This window comes from Oncorhynchus gorbuscha, linkage group LG03 (genome assembly GCF_021184085.1).
Source record: "Oncorhynchus gorbuscha isolate QuinsamMale2020 ecotype Even-year linkage group LG03, OgorEven_v1.0, whole genome shotgun sequence".
NCBI classification, from domain to species: domain Eukaryota; kingdom Metazoa; phylum Chordata; class Actinopteri; order Salmoniformes; family Salmonidae; genus Oncorhynchus; species Oncorhynchus gorbuscha.
The window spans coordinates 78,352,560-78,365,418 of record NC_060175.1 but is presented as its reverse complement, the minus strand read 5'-3'; the positions used below and the strand labels follow the sequence as shown (position 1 = coordinate 78,365,418).

Here is a 12,859-nt window from a genome sequence, read left to right as displayed (position 1 = left end):
AAAGATTGAACATCAGCGAGTAATATATACGGAAATGGTATCTTTTAAACTGATAACAAGTTCAAACATGTGCCGTTAATACAGGTAACGAGTGGAGGACAGAGGAGCCTCTTATAGAAGAAGTTACAGGTCTGTGAGAGCCAGAAATCTTGCTTGTTTGTAGGTGACCAAATACTTGTTTTCCACCACCATTTGCAAATAAATTCATAAAAAATCCTACAATGTGATTTTCTAGATTTTTTTTCTCATTTTGTCTGTCGTAGTTGAAGTGTACCTGTGATGAAAATTACAGGCCTCTCATCTTTTTAAGTGGGAGAACTTGCACAATTGGTGGCTGACTAAACACCTTTTTGCCGCAGTGTATGTGATATTTAGAATCCAGGTGAAAGCTACGATCCCTTATTAATGTCACTTGTTAAATACACTTCAATCATTGTAAATAAAAGGAAGGAAACAGGTTAAATAAGTATTTTTAAGCCTTGAGACATGGATTGCGTATGTGTGCAATTCAGAGTGTGAATCGGCAAGACAAAAAATGTAAGTGCCTTTGAACGGGGTATGATAGTGGTGTCAAGTGCACCGGTTTGTGTCAAGAACTGCAGCACGTCTGTTTTTCACGCTCAACAGTTTTCCGTGTCAATCAGGAATGGTCCACCACTCAAAGGACATCCAGCCAACTGTGGGAATCATTGGAGTCAAAATGGGCCAGCCCCAAAGAATTGACGCTGTTCTGAGGGCAAAAGGGGGTGCGACTCAATATTAGAATTAGGTGTTCCAAATGTTCCAAATGTTTGGTATACTCAGTGTATAAGCTCTTCATAAAGCACATTTCATAATTTCAGTTGTTTTGAAAACATCAATACCTGGCTTTAGTGTTGTGCTTTGTGTATCCCTTGCATATGTCTGACTGATTAAAAAATGTACCATTTGGCTGTCATCATCATTGATATATGATGGTTGTAGTTTTTTTGTGTTGTGCGTATTGATGGATTATGGCTGTGTGTGTATGTATGTGTGTGTGTGTACGTGCGTGCATGCATCGGTGCTTATGTACACATGTGTATGGTATTTGGTGTTTGACTGTGCCTGGAGACTAGCTTTCCTCATGTTTGTGACGTGGTGCCTTATTTGAACTCTTCTCCCTCTGAAGATTTCTCTTCCATTACAGCTGTGGCACCCACTGAGAGGACTATGTATCCATAGGCTTCCTGGATAGAATTCCAAATACAGATAGCGGTAGTTGTGGTAGTAGTACCTTACCGGAAATCTACTTAAAAATGCGTTGGAAATACATTAATTACACAATAACACGTTTTATTGTAACACATTGAATTATAACATGTTGAATGTAAAAGGCATTCTACCCTATCTTTGCTTCAACAATTACCTTAAAAGCTATAGTTTGGAGTGGATTTTTAGATCCTTAATACATTTCAAATGTTTTGGAAATCGTTTATGAAGTCATTTCCCATGCCATTGGAACATGTTAGAATTGCAAACGGAATGTGTTAATTGTGTGGGATATTTTGATAGGTTAGTAGTGTGATGATGCCCTAACATTAGTAACAGTATACCAGTGGTGTCATGCTCATCGAAACTAAAGAGGCACATGCCCCCTTCCCAGCGGGCAGAACGGGTTGAAATTATGTCATTAGAATCTGTTTTACATTAATTTTGACATCATTTCAACCAGCTTTGCTCGCTAGGCTAATTCTGGGATTTAGGCTTGTAATTCCAAATAAGATATGGAATTAATGCAAAAATGCAGTGGCCCTTCAAAAGAATGTGTTGAGTGACGCCACTATAGTATACAGTAGTGGTATCAGCGTCATTTTTAACCATAAATAGGCATTTGTAATTGGTGGCGAGATGTCAATTTGTAGAGCCTGGACACAATTGTTTCAGCATTCAATAACACTACATTGATACCTAGCACTGAGCCTACCATTAGTAGACCTCCGTTGAAATGTTGACAAAGTACAATTTGTAATGGGTCATTACGGAAACAAGACCGTTGTAGAAATTTAGAAACTGTTTCAATGGGTACACTGGAACTTGAGGTGCGTCTTTCATTTCAGGGCATAACTGCTCTCTCAATCCTCCCAGCTCGATTCCTGTGAATGCAACTCCTTCCTCCTTAGGTATACTACCTACTCACACTTCTAATATGATGCTCCTTTGTTTTTTGCTATATTTCTATTATGATGAATTTTCCACTCTGTGTCTCTGACAACATTACAATTTCCAGACATTAAGTAGTCGGATCAATTTCGATATTATTGCATGTGGGATGTCATAAATGGCAGCTCAGAAGACTTGCCTAAGTTATATATCTCCCTGTACACCAAATCCAATTCCACACAAATCAAGTAGAGGATGCCTGCCTTGCTTTCTAACAGTCTCCTTGAAGGGTGCCTAGTGGCTGCAGTGTTCTTTACTTGGGGGATCCGATTTGGCTTCACTAATCCTCTCTTCCCTGCCTCTCTTTTCTTTCCCCTCCCTTTCTTCTCTCTTTATCAGTCCCAGCCCTGTTTAACATAAGCTCCTATGTGAGTGACACCTTTGTAAAAATCAGCTGGACTGCCGGGGACGAGCAACAGGACTCTCAGCTTTATGTCACTTATATGAATAACCGTAAGCTACTCTCTAACCCCCACAGCTTTTTAAAAAAGTAGCACATTGCTAGTGCATTACTCTTTTTTTTAATGGACGCATGTAGTTATATGTCATAAGTAGGGCTGTTACGGTGACCATATTACCGCCACACCGGCGGTCACGAGTCATGATGGTAGTCAAATTCCATGTGACCGTTTAGTAACGGTAATTAGGCTTCTCCAAGCTTTGATGCTGCTGATGGTCATTAGTAGCTTACTGAACTGGCGAACTACTCTATTGTCCCTCTAATCACTCTGACATCAATGCAAATGTATCCAAAAATCGAATCAAACACTTCATGAGAGCCTATGAGCTAATGTTGCTCAACATTTCTATAGGCTATGTAAATGCGTGAGAAAACAGAGTGATGGCCTCTATTAAAAATAGGATGATCCCATCAGCTTTCTATAGGCTAGACTTACTATATTTATTTCTCCACCTTTGTAATATTAAGCAAATTGCTTCTCTTTAAAACAGGAGTAAAGTCTACCTGGCTGGCATGAAAATGAACCATGGGAAAGGCATCCTTCATTCGCTACTTAAGTGCATAGATGACATGTTTTATCCCCCCGCTGCCCCTGTTCAATACAGGTGCATGATAATGGTCCATTCTAAATTCAAACTAATTTCACACATGTATTATTCAGTATATGTAAAGACAAGATTACATTAAGAATAGTGTGATGGGTGACAATATTAACCTATCACTTGTGAATGATATATTATCAATGATGTCCAGCTTAATAATAACTGCGCATGCATTTTTTTGTAACTTTTTCAAATCATAATCACACACCTCATGTAGCCTAGCCCATAGGCATATGTGTTATGATAAGGTTTGTATCACAACTAAAGTGGCCAAATAACTTCTAAAAATGAAGCACAGGAATCCGCTTTACAATGGGTGTAGTACCTAACTGGCATACATACGCAGCGCGAGTGTTTTCAAGTTTGGGGAAGCTCATTTTCACCATAAAAATGCACCTTTATAATAAAATCATTACATGCATAATTGCATTTGTGGTGTTTTCCTGCTAATGGAACATTTGCGCCTTCTGTGTGTGTGCATTGTTGTGAAGAAATAGCCTATTCGTTTATCAACATTTTAAGCTAAAGTTATCATCTGTTGCGTCGGGCTCATTGCTTAAAACAGGTTTTTTATATGCTAGTGGTTGTATTAATTTTGGACCTTTGGCATCCCACAATTGTCCCAGACTATGTTTGGAATATTTATTTCTCGCACAGAATAGGTCAACTTTTGTACTATGGGGATAGTAGATTGACATAGGCTAGTGCTTTTTCTGTTTGTTAGACCTACTCATCTTGTTGGCTGATGAAAAGTAAATGTGGAAAGTTCTTCCAATATCTTCAATATGCGCCTCAGAATTGGATAAGGATGCACGCAGTTGCGTCCCCGATGTGTCGGTCTTCACTTGTAGCCTGTGAGGAAGACCCAGTCATGTGACTGAGAGCCATGTGAGTGAGAGGTGCTTCGGGCAGGCAGTAGGGAGAAGGGATTTATAATTATTATATTCAGCGAAAGGGCATAACGGCTACTGGCCGCAAAATACATATTTTTTTTTAGGGAAATTAGGGCCACACAAAGGGGATGCAGCCGGGAAATCCGGGGCATTATCAAGTGCTTGTCAAATTGTGAATGAGAGACTGATGAAGTTTGTGCGGCCTGTGCAAGTAACAAAGCAGAGCTCTTGCCTTTCATGTAACTTTTTTCAAATCATCATTAGAGTCACATCATACAGCCTTAGAATGTATTATAAATCTAAAATATAGCCCAACATTTGTATCACAACTAAAGTTACATAAATAACTATAAATTAAGCATATAGGAGTACTTGTTTCTTTGTTAACCGCTCCACACAGAATGCATGTGTGGAGAAAAGATCCTTTCTATTTTATTCAACTAGGTTCAATTGTATTCTTCATACTATAAAATAATATAAAATAATGTTACGGAATACTAAGCAAATCTTTTCTGTTAAATTAACTAGTGTAGCCTAAAGTTATATGGCATAGCCAGATCAGGACCATGCAGAGTATGCTATTCTGTTCTTCTACATTTTCTTCATATCTTTAGACCTGTCTAAAATAAATACTGGATTTATTGTGATTGTGTAGGCTATATTGCATGGATTTATTGTAGATGTATGTAAATTATTGTAAATGTAGATGTTCCAAAGGTCTGCATCAGTAACTTGTAGGCTATGTGTGGAAGACAGGAGATGCTAAATGTGTTTATGTTAATTAACGGTCAATTACAGTGAGACCGGTAGTTTTTTGCTTGACAATCAGCAGCTGACAAAATGTCATGACCGCCACAGCCCTAGTTATACGGATATATAAGGCTTGACTGTACTGTAAGCACAAACTGACTGATATTGCATTTCAGTAACTTACAATTATTTATACTTTGTTTCCATTATCTGAAATGTAAACAATGTATTTTTCAGTGTTGTTGTCGTAGAAGTAGTGTAGTAGACCTTACCATGTGCTGCTAGCCTGACTAATAACACCTGATGGTTGTGCGAATCCTGTAGGTGAAGGTAACTGGAGGATTTCAGAAGCAGTAAACACTTCTAAGAATTTCCACTTGATTGACGGGCTGGAGCCTGGGACGGTGTACACTGTACGTCTCTTGGCTAAGTCACGGCTCGATAATGCTAGTATTTTCGAAGACGTTATACAGACCAGGGTCAAAGGTAAGAGAGAATAGTCCCATGTTGTGCAATTGGTAGCCATCAACTGTCCATTCCACTCACAACAACAGAATACCAGATTGACAAGCGTCTGTGGTGAGATGTGTTTTTATTTCCTGTGTCCTTCATTTTATATTATTTTATAAGTGATTGACAAATGTTACCAGGGGAAAGTGAAACAATCAAACAATAGGGGATATCATTGTACTATGGAGGTTTATTGAGAAAAAAAAGTTATTTTCATGACCTCAACGGACTTTCATATGGTTCACATGCCAATCTGTTTTCTAATGTACTCGTTGTTATATGAGTTGTTTAGGACATGGGGCAAACTAACCTCATTTGTCTGTTTGGGGTGGGTTAGGTCTGGCCAGTCTTCACTTGGGAGTTTCCACCCAGGGCTGGTTCATCGGGATGATGTGCGCTGTGGCTCTCCTCACCCTCACCGTGCTCATCGCATGCTTCGTGACCCGCAACAAGGGTGGCAAATACGCAGGTACGCCACCTCACCCAATCATGTATTCCAGTATCCAAGGTCAGTTTTGTCTTTGAACTTCGCTGGTTTTGGCATCTATTTAATTCGATAGAGGAAATAAATTGCTTTTCAACTCGTCAACCGAACATTAACCTATTGTTTTCAATGGGGATTTTTGTATTTATTAACAAATTGAATGCCTGTTTATTTCCTGATTTGAGTGAAATGAAATGGACCCCGAACCTGGCCAACAGCTTCAGCTTTGTTGTAGTGAGGTGCGTACTGGCGGCAGAGAAGTCAGGCGCAGGAGAGCGAAAACTGATTTACAGCGGTGTCGTTTAATAACCATAAACCACCGTCTGCAGAAAAATACAAATAAATGGGTCAAACAAAACTTTGTAATACCAGCATACCGTTGCACAAGCACTACAAGAAAACAATTATGGACAAGGACATGGGGGGAGAACAGAGGGTTAAATACACAACATGTAATTGATGGAATTGGAACCAGGTGTGATGGAAGACAAGACAAAACCAATGGAAAATGAAAAGTGGATCAGCGATGGCTAGAAGGTCGGCGACTTCAACTGCCGAACACCGCCCGAACTAGGAGAGGGACCAACTTCGGCGGAGGTTGTGGCGTGTGGGAATGCTCTTTGCATAACGTGCATGCCAATCAGTCCATGCATGTGGGAAATCAGACAAACTCCATTCAACCCTGTGTGTGAAACATCGGCAAGGTGCTAGAGGCCTTCTTTCCTTCCTAATTGTCCCTCCTCTCTGTGCTGTGGCCCTCGCGTCCCAGCCTGGCACCGCTGATTACTGGGGTTGTCAAAAAGACAGGTTCGAATCATCCAGCTTTGTTCCCCTTCTCCGCCTTCACCTGGACCCGGCCCCGGCTCTTCTCGAGCCTTGATGCACCTGTCTCGGCCTCACAAAGGTGTTGCTGTCTCACCCGCTCTCTTTCGCTCTCACCATTTCCGCCTGTGGGAGCTGTTAACATGAACACTGAATATTTCATCACCCCTGTATTCCCTCCTTCACTTGTCCTGATGCTTTTCATGAAACCCCTCTCCTTTGTATCTCCCAAAAGCCCCTTTATTTTTTAATCATATTTACACATAGAGCTGTTGGAAATCGCTTTGAACAGACGCACAAAAGAGCACTCAGGATGGTTGAGGAGATATTTTTGGTCATTTGAGATGTTTGTTGTTCATATCCTTCTGTGGTTTCAACTGAGAAAATTAAACATTTGTGTTACATACGTGTTGTGAAATAAAGGACACACTAACATAAAGTGCCGTAATAGGGTGTCGGGCCACCACGAGCTGCCAGAACAACATCAATGCGCCTTGGAATAGATTCTACAAGTGTCTGGATCTCTATTGGAGGGATGCGACACCATTCTTCCACAAGAAAATCCCATAATTTTGTGTTTGGTTGATTGTGGTGGAAAACGCTGTCTCAGGCACCGCTCCAGAATCTCCCATAACTTTCAATTGGGTTGAGATCTGGTGACTGAGACGGCCATGGCATATGGTTTACGTTGGGTTTCATCTAACCATTCAATGACCACTTGTGGACTGGGGCATTGTCATCCTGAAGGAGACTACTCCCATCAGTATAGAAATTCTTCATCATAGGTTGAAGGTGATCAATCAGAATGACTATTTATTGGTATTTTTGTTTACTTTTTGCTTGCCCTCGACCCACACTATACCAGCTCAAACAACTGAAGTGTTTCCTTTATCTTGGCCTACAGTAGAACCCTCTATGAATGGTTCTTCATATAACCGTCTATGAACGGTTCTACCAAAAACATTTTCATCTCTAACATACAGTTTTTTTTTCTAAATGAATCCAATCTGTTAGTAGTTAGACTTATTTCACCTTTTACTGAGATGTCTGTTCCAGTTTAGATGATTTAGGTAGTCTCACTAATTAATCTTCCCTACCCTGTCAGTCATTCTGAATGTTGTTTGCAGGACTTGAATGCCTGATGTGGCTTGTAAACCAGGAGATTCAGACTACTGCGATAGAGTATAGCTAAGCCCTCAAAGAAAGGCCTTTAAAATTAAACTTTTTATGACAATACATTACATATGTCAAAGGCTAATAAGGCTGGTTGAACTGTTCATACAGGGTTCTAAGAAGAACCCTTCAAAGATAAAACGCTTCTCAATTTAACTCTTCATAGAGAGTTCTAGGAAGAACCTTTAGATGATAAAAGGGTGATTAGTAGAACCATTTATAGAAGATTCTAGGAAGAACTCTTGATACAGTAGAGGGTTCTAGGTTGAACCCTCTGAAAAGGGTTTACCTAGCACCAAAAAGGGTTCTCCTATCGAGACAAGCTGAAGAACCCTATATGGTTCAACTAAGCAGAGTACCTTTTAAAGGTTATCTTTTTAAATGTTCATCCTGTCACTCGATATTTCAGGGATGGAATGCAATCAAACATGTACACCTGAAAACCACACTGACTCTTCCTGGTACATGTCATTTGATCAATCAAAATAATACTGTTTTGTACTGAAGGTAGGACCTGCTTTTTCTCAATGCAGGGACAATATTACTTTCTCACAACCGGGATCTGCCACAGTGTCGTTTTGAACGATGTCCGGTCACACTTTCTATTAACCTTAATGAATAAGACAATATAAATGCTTATAAATGCTTTATACACTATAATAAATGTTCCTAATCTTTATGAATGCTAATGCTTATGAACGTTTATGATTATATAATGAGGAACTATTTATCAATTGTTTATACATTTTTCATGAAAATGTTGTGAAGTGTTACGACAATCTCCTTCCCTTAAATGTTATTGAATGAAAACATTCTAAGAGTCTGTATATAGAGCTTTCTGGTACTAGGCTAATAGAACATGTTTCAATCTTGCAGTAAAGGAAAAGGAGGATCTCCACCCTGAAGTTGAGTCCCAGGGCATGAATGATGACACATTCTGTGATTACAGGTGAGCCATTGGCTATTGTTCTTGAGAATGGTGAGATTTAATATGGAAGTGCTTACATTGACAGCAATATGTATATTCACTATAATGTATTTATGATTGAGCTTTGTGGCAATGAGATTAGAAGAACTTCCGTACTTTTCATGATTTTCTTACTCTACATGTCTCTTGTCCCGAAAGAAAACCTTATATGCATGCGCTTTTCTTGGATCAGCACAGAAATGAAAGCAGCTAAGTAAACAAAAAATGTAGGTAGTTGTTGTCCTTAAATTGATATGGTAAAGTAGAGTAGGATATTGTGTACAGTATATGTTTTGTCAATGTGTGTCTACACATTTGTTGTACGTTGCTCCCTATGTAGTAGATGTGCTTTAAAACGTGATTTATTCTGAGACATGTAGGACAAAATACTTCCTTCAAAGCTGGAAAAAAAACTAAACGGGCGGTCAAAGGCGAGACATCTTTTGATGACCAAAGTCATCAAAAATCAGTGATGTACTTCCATCTCTCTCATGTCTGTGTGACCACGCAGTGCCCAGTTAACTCCTCTCTCATAGAGAGCAAGGCGCTGCAGCTGAGGTCGAGGAGGAAGTTGGATTCAGATCAGAGCCCAAAATGAACCCGAGACTCTAGCAGCAACTCTGCAGTAATTTTATCACAGTATGGCGATGCCACAGCTTAGCTATAACGATTGTCTTCCTCTTCTGATGAGGAATAAGAAGGATCGGACCAAAATGCAGTGTGGTACGTGTCCATGATAACTTTAATAACTCAGAACGAGAAAATACCAAAAGAACAAAGTGCAGGAAAGAAATAAAAATTGAAACTGTCCCGTGTGGTGCAAACACAGAAACGGAAAACAACTACCCACAAATCATAATGGGAAAACAGGCTGCCTAAGTATGGTTCTCAATCAGAGACAACGATTGACAGCTGCCTCTGATTGGGAACCATACCAGGCCAAAACCAGAAATACAAAAACATAGAACAACACATAAATGCCCATCCCAACTCACGCCCTGACCAAACGAAAATAGAGACATAAAAAAGGAACTAAGGTCAGGATGTGACAATAGCTGTGTTCGAATACTCATACTAACCGTACTATTTGTGACATGAATTGAGTAAATAGTATGCCTATTGGTCATAGTATGGACATAGTTAGTATGCCAAATGTTCCTGGATGCCGTACTCAACTTGGCAAAATACGAACTATACACGCATAGGACACTATTTCTGTACTTTTATTCATAATGCAATTCTTCAGAAAATGGCCGTGGCTTCACAACGTTTTCAGATTTGACGAAATTGGCGGAAAATATGCAGCCAAAGTCCGACGAGCGAAAACAAATTCATTGAACTAACTAATGACAAATGTTAAGAAAATGTTGGGCAGTTTAATAAAGTAATGACTTTTCAATCCTTACGAGCCGCATAGCATTACAGCAGTATGTACTAGTATGTTAGTTAGTTACCTAACGTTAGTTGGATACTAATACATCGAACTTGCCAGGCAGTATATTAACTATATGCTATCTAATGTTTATTGACTTGATTATTCACATTCTTAGCGAAGTGGTATAGTTGTTCTGCGTTTCAATGGACATTGTTAATTCATTGTTAAATCATCAATGCTCTGGATAACATAACAGCCTAACCAGCTCTGCTATGGTGAGTAAAATGGTCAGCGTGAGGTTTGTCATTTGAGTCTGGAAGTAGCTAGCCAACGTTAGCCAGTTAGCTTGGGTGCTTGACACTCCGAATTTACAGTCTGACAACGCTCTGGATTTACGAACGCCGAGAGCGCACTACGGCACTGCAGATTGAATTTACGGACACTCACAAAATCGTAAAATGTTTAGCTAGTCATTTGTTATGCTAAAAAGCTAGCAAGAGGTTCCATAGCAACAGCATCAACTTCCGATACACAGGTAAAGCTCTAGTATGCTCAACTAAAATAATACCGTTAGTTTACAGTATACTAAAATGAACTAATAGTATGCAGTATATACTCATTAAGTATGTTGTATACAGTTGGTTTAGTATGGGTATTCAAACACAGCCCATGATGGGTCGCACCGGCTGCCGCACTTCACCAATAAACATAATACTTAGTGTTATACAGGCACTTGTTTGCCAGCTCTGATGTAGAAAAAAGAAAGAGAGATTGGTAGCAACTCAAATGAGGCCAGTGTAAACTGAAACATTACCTAATATCATACAGATATGAGAAGATTAATGTTGGATGATTTAATAGATTATTGAAAATGATTTCTTAAAGGCCTGATATGTAAATCTTCACATCTATATCTTAATGCTTCCCCTAATCAATTGTCTCATGTTTGTGTTGACTATTCAGTATGTACAACCATTTGATAAATGATCATATCACACTGAATTATGAATTCTAAATGGGACAGAGATAATGTAGAGTATTACCACATATTGATGGTCCTGGGCTTTAGTGAGGGTGATAAGAAATCCTTGGTACTGAGGTGACCCTTTGTCTTGTCGAGAGACACCTGCAAACTGGCCATGTGCCCAGTCTTAAATTGGCATCTAATCTCCTTGGCCCCAGCGTGCTCCCCTGGGAATACCAGGAATGACAGGCTGTTTGTCTGGGATTGCATATGGCCACTCTGTACGGAATGAGCAGCACTCGGGCAATTTCCATCTAAAGAGATTTGAAATTGCCTTCCGTCCTGAAGCCTTGGCAATTAGCAATTAGTGAAGTGAAGGGATTGTACGATGGTAGCCTCACCCCGCCTCCCTTGCCCCCCATCCACCCTTTCCCCATCAAAACCACACCCCCACCCGCTATGTTAAAGCCATGCTAGCTGTGTGTGTTTCCGTGTGCATGTGTGCACACGTCTGTGAGTTTGTTTGTGTGAGCATTTCTGTGTGCGAGTGTGTGTGTATATCAGTGTTAAAGCTGCAATATGTCACTTTTTGGGCGACCCAACCAAATTCACATATAAATGTGTGTTATAGATCTGTCATTCTCATTGAAAGCAAGTCTAAGAATCGGTAGATATGTTCTATATGCGCGATTTCTATGCCTCCCATTTTGAAGTTCAGTTTTTGCATCTTTTACTTTCAGTTTTGTACACCAGCTTCAAACAGCTGAAAAGACAATATTTTTGGTTATGGAAAATATATTTTGCAGCGGTTTATATCAGGGATGGGCAACTTTGATGCGGGTGGTATCCACAAAAAAAACTTAACTCATCATGAGGGGCTTCAGTGGCTCGTGGGTCAGTGTAGCCACATCCATACCTCCCCACCCATTGTAGCAGCGCCCCTTCGTGATAGCAAAGAAAACAAAACATTTATTTAAGTTAATTTTCTGCTAAATATTGACGTTTTAAATCAAGTTTGCTGCAATTCTACACATTTTGCGTTGCGGCGAAGAGATGATTTTGCAATTGTCTAACACATTTCATGCAATTCTACTCATTTTGCCATGGGATAGAGAGAAAACAATATCTGTTTTACAATTAATTTCATGTAATTCTACACATTTTGCCATAGTGGGTATGCAAATGTTTACAATTTTTAATATGACAACTGATAATCAATTGGCATGTCACGTGATCAATTGGCATGTCACGTGATCTGGGTTAGGCATCTTTTATTCAGTGAAAGACACAAAACAATAAAGAATAATAGCGTGCTGACATACAACTACCCATAAAGAATATCCCACAAAACACAGGTTGAAACAAGCTACCTAAATATGATCCCCAATTAGAGACAACGATTACCAGCTGCCTCTAATTGGGAATCATACAACATCACCAACATATAAAAACAAAACTACAACCCCACATAGAAAATATAAACTAGACTAACCCCCAGTCACGCCCTGACCTACTCTACCATAGGAAATAAAGGCTCTCTATGGTCTGGACGTGACAGGGCACCACCCCAGTCGGTAATTCTACCATGCTTACTACAATTTTAGATAGTTTGCCGCTAGACTAATTTTACCAATCTAAACAATTTCCTGACATGGGCAAATTGAGTGACTGCTCATGC

The 12,859-nt window shown here is 39.6% G+C and overlaps 1 protein-coding gene across 8 annotated transcripts in view; it reads left to right on the top strand.

The window, feature by feature from the left end:
* Positions 1-12,859, top strand: part of LOC124031958 (neural cell adhesion molecule L1-like protein) — a 364,252-nt gene that overhangs the window by 339,173 nt on the left and 12,220 nt on the right. For 5 of the 8 annotated variants that reach the window (XM_046343821.1, XM_046343822.1, XM_046343819.1 and 2 more), the window contains 4 exons: positions 2,521-2,634; positions 5,211-5,372; positions 5,734-5,865; positions 8,752-8,824. In XM_046343821.1, the coding sequence (XP_046199777.1) occupies positions 2,521-2,634; positions 5,211-5,372; positions 5,734-5,865; positions 8,752-8,824 (481 nt within the window). Of the gene's footprint in view, positions 1-2,520; positions 2,635-5,210; positions 5,373-5,733; positions 5,866-8,751; positions 8,825-9,001; positions 9,070-12,859 lie in introns of all 8 variants that reach the window. The other 3 variants (XM_046343826.1, XM_046343825.1, XM_046343823.1) reach the window with 2 other exon arrangements.